Here is a 15497-nt window from a genome sequence, read left to right on the forward strand (position 1 = left end):
TATGCTTCCCTGTGTTGATAGAGTGGCTTTGTGTGCTAGGTATCCTATAGGGCCCAGTGGTTCACCCCCCCCCCCCCAATTACCTGAGGTGGACACTCTTGGTGCACCCCTTTGTGGGCTGTGTGCACAGTCTTATTGTAGTTAAGCTTTGATTGTTGTTGGTATCACTGGGAGGAATTGACCTCCAGGCCAATTGGCACTGAGAATCAGCTGTGTCTGCAGTGGGAGAACTTCTGTGCTGGAGACACCCTTCTGGGGCAAGACTTGCTTTAGTGGGGCTTTGGTGCTCACTGAGTCTGCCCCCTGAGTGTGTCCCTTATGGATCTGAGGAGTTGTAATCTGGATGGTCCCACTCTGACCAATGGGTACACGGGCTCTTGGACCTCTAAGGAGGTGCTAATTTAGCCTCTGCCTGAGGACACCCAGCAGGAGCTACAGAGAGATATGCAGATTCCCCTTCTTTGTTTGGGATTTGGAGGTGCCCAGATGAGGCCCAGTTGTGAAGCAGTGCAAGCTGCTATGGGGCCTTAGGCCTTCTTTCGGATGTTCTGGGTCTCTCTGACCCAGCTGCAGTTTGTTAGGTAATTTTAGATTGCAAAGGGCCAGGTCATTCATATGCAAAAGCCTCCACGCACAGCTTGGGTGGGACGGGGTCTCGGAATCAACAGGGTGGAGCAAACAGCTGTGGCTGCTCCTCAGCCCTGCCCTAAGAGGTCCCGGGTCTCAGTGTCCCGCAGTAATTGCTGCTAGCACCTCTGAGATAAAGCCGCCCTTGAGTTCCGCCCGATGCCAGACAGTCCATTTTCTCCCAGTGTGAGTCTGGGTCCCCAGAGACTCGCCTAGAACTGGAGTTCAGAGCAGTCGGAGCTTGTGTCTCCCTCCCGATTGAAAAAGACAGGCGCATCCTCAGTTGCCAGCCCTTTACACGCACATGTGCGCCTCTGTACCTCTGAACTTTATTTCTGCACCTCCTCTGAGTCTCAGTATGCTTTTCTCTTTCCTTCTAGTTGTAGAATTTCCACTCAGCCAGCCTTCCTGTAGTTCTGGATGATGTCCATTTTGTCTTTTAATTGTAGTTTTGACATGATTGTGCGAGGCAGCAATTTCAGGTGTTAAACTATATGCCGCCATCTTGGTTTCTCTTCCACACATCTTAAGGGGGGGTAATTCTTTTAAAAGGTACCTATGCAAGTTTGGAGGCTCTCTAAGAAAAAAAGAATATAAAATTTTATATTCATTTAGAATGTAAAAAGAAATTACCACAAATGACTAGAGATTCAGGGCCCTTTGAGAATGAATATTCAGGCTTTTCTGAGATCTCCTTAAGCTTATGTATAAGTTCTTCCTTTCTACAACCTGGTCATGTCCAAAATACTCTATAACTCCCAACAACTCTAGTATGACTTAATCTCTTTTAGTTCCATAGTAAGTCTACCTATGGATAAGATGATGGTGGCTATGGATAAGGTGATGGTGGCTATGAATTTCTTTAAATTTTTGTTTCATTTGTTGATCTCCTAAATATTATTTTTTAATTTGGAAAACCAAATAAATCTGTGTAGTTGGCTATTCTAGAGCCAAGAAACCCTTCTAGAAGATGTGAACAATGTTTGAGACCTCTAGCACTAGAAGTTAATCCAGACATGTGTAAATAGTCATAGTTCAAACTGCTTGACTATAATGTGCCAGGCAGTGTACTACATACTTTATATGTATTGCCCCACAATCCTAATAATGCAGATAAGCACTATTACACCCAGTTCACAGAAGAACAAACAGATTTTGAGGGTAAAGGAACTACCCAAGATCACTCAACTAAAGTGGTAGAATTATTTAAGGAAACTAATTTCAGAGCCTGTGTTCTATGCTATCAGTTATGGGGATATGTATTTACTCTGGAAATAATGGGTCAGTTAGCAATAAGTAGCATTAGAATTTTAATTTTATATCCCAGCATTCTGCTGTATCTTAGCATCAAGTAGCACATAACTATGTTCTATTTCACTTAGATGTGCTAACAAAATAACACCATAAAGTAGTTCCTTTATATTACACTCTCTGGTACATAGCTAGAGTTTTTCAGGGTTCTTGCACTCCCAGAAGAATGCTTACGCTTACGACTAGAGACCAGAATAATTCTTTACATGCTGTTAGTCAGTTGTATGTTTTGAAACATATAGAAGCTACTGACTAGAAGCTTTAATTGGATTTTTATTAAAGCTCTAATATATGCGACTGATTTTTAATTCTTTATAATATTATCTAAATGATAAAATTATTAAAGGTTAGTGATGACTTCATTTGAAAGTGGTAAAAATTTTCCTAAGTACTTTCTATTTTTAATAATTTCTTCAGAATTTGAGCTAATAAAAATGATGAATGAAATTCAAAGTAATTTAAAATGCCTTGGTCTTTTGGAGCCTTATTTCTGGAAAAAGGGAGAAGCCTGTGCAGTAAGAGGATCAGATACTATGTGGTATAGAGGCAAGGTAATTGAAGTCGTTGGCGGCACTATCAGGGTAAGTTTGATATTCTTTTGTGACTATTTTCAAGCTTAAATGCTGTAACATTAAGTGTTCTTTTAAATCTAAATACATGAAAGTTTGATAAAAACATTTTTTAATGAGTTCAATCCCGTAGGAAGACTGGTCAATGTATTACATATTTATTTGTCATAAGAATTTTTGTTTTTATTATTTGTTCGTTTTTTATTTTCTTCTGTGTGTTTTTTTTTAAGTATAATTATTAACGTGAATAACCAAAAAATATTTCCAGGTAGAGATTTGGCCACTAGTACTTTAATGGTACCACTTATTTGTCATTGGAAGCTCTGTATACATGATGTCAAGTAAAAACAACTTGCTTTCCAGTACATTACATATTTCCTTAGCAAATTCATTTACAGCCCAGTTAATTTGCCCTATCAGGATAATGGTTACTTTCAGAATACTGAGATACAGTATTTGAATTTCACACAACAGATTTAGAAAGAGCTGTATACTTTGAAAAAAAATGTGTATATAAAAAGACACATAAGAATACTTACATTTTAATAATGTATTTACAAAGTAAAGCAACTAAATCATGAGCCTTTCAGCACTTTAAAATTTCAATTTTAGGAGGGGAAGAAAATTTCTTTTTTACTTTCACGGGGCTTATTATCTATTTTATGATGATACCTAACAATTACATAGCACTTCTGATTTTATAAGGTTCTTTCACATATGTGCATCCATGTTTGTAGATATAGGTTATTTCCATTTTACTAATAGGAAAATTGAAATTTAGCATCTGATTTCTAAATTTCTGATCTAAATCTTGTGCTTTTTCTACTGGACTACAAGCTTTAAATGGTTTCAATAGAAATAAAGTGGTTTCAAATTTGGGGTGAGTATTTAAGCATATGAATACTTACAGATTCATGTATTTATATGTACATGAGTTCATTTTCACATACATTTGAATTGTTTAGATAACCCCTTTTTAATACAAAAGTGAACTGAAATTCACTTTTACTAATTTATTATAATTCATGAATTTTACATATATGGAATCCAAATAAATAAGATGGTGGTAAATTTATTTTTTCTGTTTTTAAAATTTATTTCAAAGTATTTTAATACTTTAATCATCACTTTTATTTTTCTGTGGTCGTTTTACATTTCAAGTATACACAATACACTTTCATTCCTTAACCTGATATCTTTCAAAGTTTAACCTATGATCGGCATTAAGAAATAAACATTACACCCTGGCTGGTGTTGTCAGGTGTCAGCCTGTGCACTGAAAGGGCATGAGTTTGATTCCCAGTCACAGGTACTTAACTGGGTTGCAGATTCCATCCCCGTCCCAGTAGCGGCACAACCAGTCTGTGTGTCTCTCTCACATTGATGTTTCTTTCTCTCCTTCCCTCTGTCTCCCTCATTGCCTTCCACTCTCTCTTAAAATCAATGGAAAAAATATCCTCAGGTGAGAATTAACAACAAAAGAAGAAGAAATAAACATTACATGAAACCATACTCACTCTAACTACATGTAATATACTCATATTTTTATTCAACTTTATTTCATTTTTTAAAAAAAACTTTAATTACAGTTGACATGCAATATTATATTAGTTTCAGGTGTATTACATAGCGATAAGATATTTATATAATTTACAAAGTGTTCTCCCTGATAAGTCTAGTACCCGCATGGCACCATACCTAATTATTACAATACTAGAGGCCCAGTGCATGAAATTCATGCATGGGTGCGGTCCCTAGGCCTGGCTGGCGATCAAAGCCCGAGCGTCTGGTGTGGAAGGGCAGGTCCCAGCTGACCACTGGGCCCTGGGTGGCACCCGGGTCCCTGGACCCCCGCGCGCCCCCCCCCTCCACCTGTGTCACAGCACCCGAGTCCCCACGTGGAGATGCGGTGAGCGCGGCTGGATGCCGCGGGTGCCTCTGGGCCACCCAGCAGTGCCACGCAGCAACCAAGCAGGCAGCGCGCTCTCCCAGCTGGCCTTGCATACTGGCTCCTGCGCGAACCCACCGGAAGTCCAGCTGGCCCCTGTGGTCCCAGTGGCTGCAGCCTGGCCCCCCAGAAGAGGCCATGCGGGTGAGGGGTGAGCTCCTCGCAGACGCCTGGCACCTGAGCGCGGGGGCTTCCCTGGTGTGCCAGCCCTGGCATCCTGGGGGAGGGTAACGGGGAGTGAGAGTGAGCTCAGTGGACACCCCGCATTCTCATCGCACCTCTGTCCCCAGGTAGCCAGCGAGAGGTCACAGTGCATCACTGACACCCCCCCCCCCCCCCGCCATGTTCCGCACTGCCCCCTGGTAATCAGTGCATGTCATAGCAAGCAGTCAAACTCCCAGTCTCCCTGTCAAACAACCGCCTGAGGGGATGATTTGCATATTAGGACAATTTGCAATATAGGATTACTGACTGTATTTCCTATGCTGTACTTTACATCTCTGTGATGTCTTTTTTTAAATGCTGATTGCCAAGACAACCCAAGAAGGAAGCATTGCATAGAAAGTTTCCCAAACTGTGAAATTGTTTGAGAAATACTGAGAATTTGAGAAATACTCCTTTATTAAATGTAATATAGTACTTCTAAAATATTTAGGGGGGAAGACAAAACAAAATTTAAAAATTATTCTGAAAAATTGATTATTCTCAAGGAATTTGTAAATGTAGTAGGAACCAGTTTAAGAAAACAAAAAACAGCCCTAGCTGGTTTGGCTCAGTGGATGGAATGTCAGCCTGCAGACTAAAAGAGTCCCGGGTTCGATTCCTGTCAAGGACACATGCCCAGTGGGGGGCCTGCAGGAGGCAGCCAATCAATGATTCGCTCTCATCATTGATGTTTCTCTCTCTCCCTCTCCCTTCCTCTCTGAGATCAATAAAAACATATTTTTTTTAAAAAAAAACAACAACTCTGGTTTATGTGTAAGAGAAAAATTTAGACAATAATATCCTGTGGGATGAGGAGATATGATGTTGCTTTTTTCTGATTTTTCAAGTCCAGATTTAGATATCTTTTTAATATATCTTTTTAAAAAAGAACAATAGCAGTTTCTTCTGTCCCTTGGCTTTAATACTAAATTTTAAATATAAACTGCATTTGTCCTGTTTCAGGTACAATATTTAGATCATGGACTCACTGAGAAGATCCCACAATGCCATCTCTACCCTATTTTGCTATATCCTGACACACCCCAGTTTTGTATTCCTTGTCAGCTCTATCATACCATACCTGTGAGTAAACAGTAATTGGTAGCATGATTAATTTTTAAATATTGTTTTTTATTAACAATAATTTTCTAGAAATTAGCTTGTAATTTGAAATCTCTTTCAGTTGTAACAAAAATAATAAAATACTTAATATGACAGCTAAAGGGACTTCATGAAGAAAACTACAGAATTATACTGAAGGACATAAAAACATCTGAATAAATGAAGAGACATGATATCTTCATAGATGGGAAGGCATAAGCATGTAAAAATGTCTTATTCCTTCATCAAATAAAATTTTAATAGATTTGAAGCTGGAAGTCAGATAAAGGAATGTATATTAATTATCTTTTGCTATATAAAACTAAGCTGAAACTTGTGATCTAAATTAACAGTAAACTTTTAAAAAATCTCATATAGTTTCTGTGGTCAGGGATTAGGAGTAGTTTAGCTGGGTGGTTTGGCTCAGGGTTCCTGGTGGTTCTGTAGTCAAGATGTCACTAGAGGTGCCATCGTTCCAGGGACTGACAGGTACAGGGTCCACTTCCACGTGGCTCACAGGCATGGTGTTAGCAGAAAGCAAGAAGCTCCCGTTCCTTGCTCTTAACATGTGAAAAATAACAATCACTGCTCTGTAATAAACACATCTTGTAGGCATTATAATACATATTGTACAAGCACCACATTGGTATATTGGCCTTTTCAAAAGCATATTTCTAAAGCATAAAATGCTTTAAAAGAGTATGATGGTCAAAGCTCAGACAAATACTAGTTTCCTAAGATCATTTCTATCATACACCCATGATATTCTCTGAAAACTGCTTATATATTTTGTACTACTCTCTAATGGTATGTGTTTATTGCTACTTTTGATGTATCTTCATTTACTTCATGAATTATTTTGTGAAAGTGTGAAAAATCAGTTTATTTCTCCCAAATAGGTTGGTAGTGTCTGGCAACCAGATGCAATAGAACTCCTTCAGGAACTGCTTTCAAAGAGAGAGGTGGAAATTCACATTATGGTAATTGTACTTAAAGCATATATCGATTTAAATTATTTACCATAAGGTGTTACATGTAACATCATTTGAGGGCTCTTTTTATGTTGAACGATGTTCCTATGTGAATGTAAATTACTCATTAATATAAAGAAGTTACTACTTTGGTTTCTGAGAACTTTTATAAGCATTAGAATCGGTAATTTGGAAGATTCCATATTAACAACTTATTTTGATAACGGGGAGCAGTATCAAAGAATGAGAGGCATTTAAATATACACATGGTAGTTTTCAGGACAGTGCTACTCATGGGACACTGTGCTAGGTACAGGTAAAACCCTATGCTCAAAGACCTTCTCCAGTCAGGGAAACAGCTAGACACCAGACCTAAGCCCAGGAGCTGTATACTACAGAGTCACTTGGCTGATAAAATGAGCAAGTACATAGGGACTTAGTGATGTTGAGAACTGAGGTAGCCCTTGAAGAAAAGATAAGAAAGTTCTCCTGACCAGGGAAATGGAATCCACCATGAAGCATAGAGAGACAAATGGACATGGCACATTTTTAAGAAGGAGTATAACTGTTTGGCTAGAAGAATAGAGGTTTCATGAGAAAAAGTAGTGGTGAATAGGATTTAAGAAAGGTAGAGGTCAGTCGGTGGGGCCCCATCAGAGGTTTCTAAGCAGTGAGGTAAGAAGATTAATCTGCAGCTATGCTTAAGGATTCCAGTAGAAATATACAAAACTGTAAGGAGAGTATTTCTGTATGAAATCTATAATGATAGGATGATAAAGACTTAAGAATAGCCACAGACCCGCTTGAATGAGAAAGTAGAGAAGCTTTTAGTGTTGCTTGTGTTAGTACCCAGAGCCCCTCTGGTTACTTATAGGCTCTGTGGGACTTGAGTTTATCAAGGTAGCTTTCTTTGCTACTTAGTTTAACACAGGAGAACAACTTGTAATACAGTAAGTCCTCACTTCACATCATTAATAAGTTCTGTGACTTTAAGCAAAATGAAGAGTTAAGTTTCTAGGCATCTTATTAATGTTTTAACTAAAGGACCTGCTGTATACCAAATATTGCTCAGTTTCTCTGAAACCATGGATTTGCATGCCCTGCAGCCCTTATTGCCTATCAAACCTTCCCTAGGCCCAGAGGTACAACTATGAACTGAATAGTCAGAAATTTCTGCCTTCATGGAGTTTCCATTTTAGTGGTGGGAAACAAAATTAAAAACATCTATATATATAAAGAGCCAGGGTCCGTAATGACTGTAGGCTCTACCTAACACCGGAAGTCAGTGCTGGGTTGCCGTGGCGACCCAACACTGACTACAGTGGGTGCCAGAGCAGTGACCCAGCACTGACTGCCGAGGGGGCTGCAGATTAGGCCTGGAGAGAGGCCTGCAGAGAGAGAAACAGGGTCTGATCTGCAGCCTCAGTGGCAGCTGTTGATCAGCCATTGCCTCTCTTTCTCTCTGGCTTCGCCAGCAGCCGCACCTGTTTCTCTCTGGGCCTCCGAGGGGCTGCTGATCAGCCCTGCCTCTTTGATCAGGCCCAGAGATAGGCCCAGAGACACTGACTGGCATAGAAACCAACCAGTCAGAACCAAATCTGGGTGAAATGCCAGGAGCCAATGGCTGCCTAGGAGGCAGAGCTTTTGACACTGACTGGCATAGAAACCACCAATCAGAACCTAATCTGGGTGAAGTACGAGGAGCCAATAGCTGCCTAGGAGGCGGAGCTTTTGACGCTGACTGGCATAGAAACCAACCAATCAGAACCTAATCTGGATGAACTATGAAGGCAGAACCTAAGGTGGTGGCTGAGGAGGGGTTATAGGGGCAACAGCTATTTGGTTTAAGGTATAAGAAAGTGGTTCAATTTTTTAATGACTGCTTTGGCAGTATAGTGCATATGGCTGGCTATCAGTCCAGATATAGAGATTATGTGTTTTTGTCTGCCAAGAGCATCTCCTCCTGATGAAAAAGGCTTTTCCTCCCCATTTAAGTAATCCTATCCTATATAATCTATCTATACTAATAAAAGGGTAATATGCTAATTAGACCGGGTCAACCAGCCATCTTCCAGACGTCTGACTTCCTTCCGGACAAAGCCATGGTGGTGAGGGGCGAGGCAGAGACAGTTAGGGGTGAATAGGCTGGCAGGGGAGGGCAGTTGGGAGTGAGTTCAGGCCAGCAGGGGAGGGTAGTTGGGGGCAACCAGGCTGGCAGGGGAGGGCAGTTGGGGGCAAGATCAGGCCAGCAGGGAAGGGCATTTGGGGGCAACCAGACCGGCAGGGGAGGGCAGCTGGGGGCAATCAGTCCAGCAGGGGAGGGCACTTGGGGGCGAGATCAGGTCGGCAGGGGAGGGCAGTTAGGGGTGATCATGCAGGCAGAGGCAGTTGTGGGAGAGATCAGGCTGACAGGGGAGGACAGTTGGGGGCGATCAGGCAGGCAGGCAGAGGCATTTAGGGGCAATCAGGCAGGCATGCAGAGAGGTTAGTGGCGATCAGGCAAGCAGGCAGAGGGGTTAGGGGCAATCAGACAGGCAGGCAGAGACAGTTAGGGGCAATCAGGCAGGCAGGCAGGTGAGCAGTTAGGAACCAGCAATCCCAGATTGTGAGAGGGATTTCCGACTGTGGGATCGGGCCTAAACAGGTGGTCAGACATCCCCCAAGGGGTCCTTGATTGGAGAGGGTGCAGGCTGGGCTGAGGGATTCCCCTCCGCCCCCCCCCCCGCCCCCCGTGCACGAATTTTGTGCACCAGGCCACTAGTCTATAATAATAAAAGGGTAATATGCTAATTATCCCAGACATCATTCCAGATGCCCTTCCTGATGAAGCTGGGGCCTGGGGAAAGCCAGCCCAGGTCCCAGGTGCCTGCTGGCAGTCAGAGGAGGGAAACCTGGGTCCTGGGTGCCAGAGGGAAGCCAGTGCTGGCAGCCGGGGGCAGGAAGGCCTACTCTTGCACGAATTTTCGTGCATCAGGCCTCTAGTAAAATATAAGGTATGTTAGGTAGTGACAAGTGCTGGGGAGAAAAATAAAGCAAGAAAGGATGACAGAGGTGAGGCCAGGGAGGAAGTCACATTTTTAAATATTGTGGTCAGGGAAGACATCACTGCAAAGGTAAAACTCAAGTAAAGACTTCAGAATGAGCACAAGCTATGTGGATGCTGGGAGAATAGTGCAAAGGGCTCCAAGACAAAACCACGCCGAGAGTGTTCAAGGACAGCCAAGGATCCTCTGTGGCTGGAACAGGAGGAATAAGAAAGAGAAGAAGTGGAGACAGGAGGAGACTTGTGAGACCTCTGCTGTCAGGCTGACCTGGGGAGCCATTTGAAGTTTTGAGTAAGGGAGTGACATGCTCTGATCTTATATTCTAGTGTTTTCACTCTGCCCTGATAGAAACTGGATAGTAGAAAAAGATAGAAGCAGGGAGTTCTGCTGGCAGGCAATTATAGAAACTCAGTAGAGACCTGACTTTGGACTTAGGTGGTAAATGGGACAGATCAGCTGGTGAGTATGTGTCTGCTCAGTACCTGATCACAGTCCAGGGATTAAAGAGCCATTATCATGACTCCTTCTAGACTGCTATTAATCTCTTCCATTTCTGCCATTCTTGAAATTTTAACTAAACTTCACTTTTTTACACCTGAAAATAACTTTTCTTTCTCCTTCTACTTGGTATAGTTATTGGTATCATCTAAAAATGAGGGGTAGTAAATTATATGTAGCAAATTATTTTCCAGTAAATAAGTATAAAACACTCTACCTTATTGACATGTGAATATATTTTACAAAAACCAAAATAATATAATTACTGCCTCATAACTTTCCAAAATGCCATTAAGAAAATGTTATGACATTAGTCAAACTGGTAATACTGTGATTTTCAGAAATCTAATTTCATTCTTGCTGACTACAAAATTGTAATCTTCAAACAGACTTTATTTTTATAGTAATAATCTTTTTATTTAATTTAAATAGGAATTGCCTGAAAATCCATGGGGGAAATTATCTGTGCATCTCTATTTTGATGGAATGTCACTTTCTTATTTTATGGCACACCATAAGTACTGTACTTTTGAACATTCTGAGGAGATATTAAAAGAAGTAAGTATACTATTTTTCTATAAAAATCTAAATTATAGAAAAACAAATTCTGGTTAAAATGTTGTATATTGTCTTATACCTTAAGTCTTTAATATGGTTCTACATGTCTGATATGTTGAGAGAATAGAGAATTTGTAAAATTTTTATTGAGGAAGCAATATACTATATCATGCTTTATATTGTCCTACAAAAGACTAATTGCATTAAGATTCATTTAATGTTTCTGTACCTTCAGACCTAGTGAGAAGCCCATATGTTATGTTAGCCAATGTTGTTTAAATATAGAGATGTAAGTAATAAAATCTTAATAGAATTCACTGCTAGAAGAGGACTCTCTCCCAGATAAAATATTTTTCCTTTTATTTGGCATTATAACATTTCCCCCATTTTCCTGAATACAGGAAACTCAAAGCCAGATTTTAAGGTTAGCTTCAATAAGTAGCCCAGTCCAAAAAAGCATCCAAAAATATGAAGATAGTATAAGGAGCCTCTAGGACAACTTCAGGCATACCGACATCCAAATTATGGGGGTGCCAGAAAGAAGAGAAAGCAAGATACTGAAAACCTATTTGAAGAAATAATGACAGAAAACTTCCCCTACCTGGTGAAAGAAATAGACTTACAAGTCCAGGAAGCGCAGAGAACCCCAAACAAAAGGAATCCAAAGAGGACCACACCAAGACACATCATAATTAAAATGCCAAGAGCAAAAGACAAGAGAGAATCTTAAAAGCAGCAAGAGAAAAACAGTTAGTTACCTACAAGGGAGTACCCATACGACTGTCAGCTGATTTCTCAACAGAAACTTTGCAGGCCAGAAGGGAGTGGCAAGAAATATTCAAAGTGATGAATACCAAGAACCTACAACCAAGATTACTTTACCCAGCAAAGCTATCATTCAGAATTGAAGGTCAGAGAAAGAGCTTCACAGATAAGAAAAAGCTAAAGGAGTTCATCACCACCAAACCAGTATTAGATGAAATGCTGAAAGGTATCTTTTAAGAAGAGGAAGAAGAAGAAAAAGGTAAAGATACAAATTATGAACAACAAATACACAGCTATCAAGAGAATCTAAAAATCAAGTGAATAAATAATCTGATGAACAGAATAAACTGGTGAATATAATTGAAACAGGGGCATAGAAAGGGAGTGGACTGACTATTCTCAGGGGGGAAAGGAGTGTGGGGGCTGCGGGAAGAGACTGGACAAAAATCATACACCTATGGCTGAGACGGGGCGGGGTTTAGAAAGATTATCTAGTCTCTTTCAGTATTACTCTTCAGTGCTATCATTTAAAAGGAAAGGTAATAGCTCCCACTCTCTTACAATAAACTAAATACAGTTGACATATTTTATATGTTAGCATAATTTTGAGGGTTTTTACTGTTGCAGTATTCAGATTACACCAAACATTACATTTTCCCATAGTTAACCTGAAATAATGAAATGAATGCCAACAAGGGCAAGCATCCAGTTTTTATGGAGATGAAATATGAAAGTGCCTAAAAATGATGTTACATAGTTAAAGATAGTTTTTATTCATTAACAATATTGTATTTCAGAAACCAACAGATTACAGTAAAAAGTATGAGGATGAAAGATGGGAAATAAGGTTTGAGGTAAGTTTCAATCCAAATATTCTGGAAACTTTGGATACTTTATCAGTATAAAGGATTTGATACAAAATCAGGAAGTAAGCATTTTCTTTTATATCAGCTTCATTGAGGCATAATTTACATACCATAAATTTGAACTTTTTAAAGTGTACAATTCAATGGGTTTTTAGTATGTTCAGAGAGCTGCATTCACAGAGTGCAATCATCATGACTATTAATTCCACACTTCATCACCTGAAAAAGAAACCTCACCAACAGCAGTCACTTCCCATTCTCCCCTTCCCCAGTCAGTCTCCTGGAGACCATGAATGTCCTGTCTCTGGATTTGCCTATACTGGACATTTCTCATAAATGGAATCACACAATACAAAGCCCTTTGTGGTTGGCTTCTTTCTTTCTGCATAATGTTTTCAAGCTTCACTCATGTTGGAGTATGTGTCCTTTTTATGTCTGAATAATATTTCATTGTATGGATAAACCACATTTTGTTTACCCATTAATCTGTTGATGGACACTAGGGTTATTTCTACCTTTTTGCAATTGTGAGTAAAACTACGGTGAACATTTGTGTACAAGATTTTTGGTGGACATCTGTTTTCACTTCTCCTGGGTATGAACGTAGGATTGGAATTACTAAGACATCTGGTGACTTTGTTTACCATTTTAAGGAACTCTATGAGACTGTTTTCTTAAGGGACTGTACCATTTTCTTTTTGTACTGGGAACGTATAAGAGTTCATTTTTCCATATCCTTACCAACACTTGCTGCCTGACTTTTTTCCTAGCCATCTTGGGATAGGTGTGAAGTATGGTATCTCATTGTGGTTTTCATTTGCATTTACCTGATGATCAATGATGGTGAGCATTTTTTTGTGTGCTCTTTGGCCAAATTTGTATATTTCTATTAAGATCCTCAGCTTAGGATTTTATGCCAAAACCAAAGACAGCAAAAACAAAATTAAACAAGTGGGACTATGTCAAACTAAAAAGGATCTGCACAGCAAAAGAAATAATCAAAAATGAAAAAGCAGTCTACTGAATGGAAGAAAATGTTCACAGATCATATATTTGCCAAGGCGCTAATATTCAAAATATATAAAGAAGTTAGGGAGAAACCAAGATGGCGGCATAGGTAAACACCGAAATTGCTGCCTCCCACAACAACTTCAAAAATACAACAAAAAGACAAAATGGACATCATCCAGAACCACAGGAAGGCTGGCTGAGTGGAAATTCTACAACTAGAAGGAAAGAGAAAAGCACACTGAGAGTCAGGAGCTGCGGAAGTAAAGTGCAGAGGTATGGAGACTCGAGCGCGTGTGCACACGCAGAAAGGGGCTGGTACCTGAGGACGCGGCTGTCTTTTTGAATCGGGAGGGAGTCACAAACCCCCGACTACTCTGAACTCCAGTTCCGGGAAGTCTCTGGGGACCCAGGACTCATATGGGGAGAAACTGGACTGTCTGGCAGCAGGCAGAACTCGGAACTTGAGGGCGGCTTTCCCTCAGAGGTGCTTGCAGCAATTACCGGGACACTGCGACGCACGGCCCCTTAGGGCAGGGCTGAGAATCCACCATAGCTGCTTGCTCCGCCCTTTGATTCCCTGAGACCCCACCCCACCCAGGCTGCGGCAGAGGCTTTTGCATATGAATGACCTGGCCCTTTGCAACCTGAAAATTACCTAACAAACTGCAGCTGGGCCAGACAGACCCAGAACTTCCAAGAGAAGGCCCAAGACCCCACAGAAGCTTGCATTGCTTCACAGCTGGGCCTCATCTGGGCACCTCCAAACTCCAAAAAAGGAAGGGGAATCTGCAGTTCTCTTCGTAGCTCCTGCTGGGTAGCCTCAGGAAGAGGCTAAATTAGCACCTCCTTAGATCCAAGAGCCAGTGTACCCAGTGGTCAGAGTGGGACCATCCAGATTACAACTCCTCAGATCCATAAGGGACACACTCAGGGGGCAGACTCAGTGAGCACCAAAGCCCCACTGAAGCAAGTCTTGCCCCAGAAGGGTGTCTTCAGCACAGTTCTCCCACTGCAGACACAGCTGATTCTCACTGCCAATTGGCCTGGAGGTCAATTCCTCCCAGTGATCCTACAACAATCAAGGCCTAACTACAGCAAGACTGTGCACAAAGCCCACAAGGGGGTGCACCAAGAGTGTCCACCTCAGGTAACTGGGGAGGGTGAGCCACTGGGCCCTACAGGACACCTAGTACACAAAACAGCTCTACCAACACAGGGAAGCATAAAAAATGCGGAGACAAACAGATCACAAATGATAGAAATGGAGGAAAGCAAACGAGTGGATATAGAGTTCAAGACCACGTTTATAAGGTTTTCCAAGAATTTTATGGAAACCGCTGATTAATTTAGTGAGACCCTGGAGGATATGAAAAAAGACCAACTAGAAATTAAGCATACACTGACTGAAATAAAGAATAATATACAGAGATCCAACAGCAGACAAGAGGATCCCAAGAATCAAGTCAAATATTTGAAATACGAAGAAACAAAAAATACCCAACCGAAAAAGAAAAAAGAATCCAAAAATATGAAGATAGTGTAAGGAGCCTCTAGGACAACTTCAAGCGTACCAACTTCAGAATTATAGGGGTACCAGAATAAGACAGAGGGCAAGATATTGAAAACCTATTTGAAGAAATAATGACAGAAAACTTCCCCTACCTGGTGAAAGAAATAGACTTACAAGTCCAGGAAGCGCAGAGAACCCCAAACAAAAGGAATCCAAAGAGGACCACACCAAGACACATCATAATTAAAATGCCAAGAGCAAAAGACAAGAGAGAATCTTAAAAGCAGCAAGAGAAAAACAGTTAGTTACCTACAAGGGAGTACCCATACGACTGTCAGCTGATTTCTCAACAGAAACCATGCAGGCCAGAAGGGAGTGGCAAGAAATATTCAAAGTGATGAACAGCAAGAACCTACAACCAAGATTACTTTATCCAGCAAAGCTATCATTCAAAATTGAAGGTCATATAAAGAGCTTCACAGATAAGAAAAAGCTAAAGGAGTTCATCACCACC

At 40.9% G+C, this 15497-nt stretch overlaps 1 protein-coding gene across 1 annotated transcript in view; it reads left to right on the plus strand.

Moving 5' to 3' along the window:
• The window catches only part of RNF17 (ring finger protein 17), a gene marked incomplete at both ends in the record, with an annotated part of 152520 nt that overhangs the window by 118892 nt on the left and 18131 nt on the right, over positions 1–15497 (plus strand). The window contains 5 exons of the mRNA XM_081083577.1: positions 2356–2519; positions 5623–5742; positions 6660–6740; positions 10706–10831; positions 12394–12450. Coding sequence (XP_080939703.1) covers positions 2356–2519; positions 5623–5742; positions 6660–6740; positions 10706–10831; positions 12394–12450 — 548 coding nt within the window. The remainder of the gene's footprint in view (positions 1–2355; positions 2520–5622; positions 5743–6659; positions 6741–10705; positions 10832–12393; positions 12451–15497) is intronic.

Source organism: Myotis nattereri, assembly GCF_964212035.1.
Source record: "Myotis nattereri genome assembly, chromosome: 2".
Classification (NCBI taxonomy): Eukaryota; Metazoa; Chordata; class Mammalia; order Chiroptera; family Vespertilionidae; genus Myotis; species Myotis nattereri.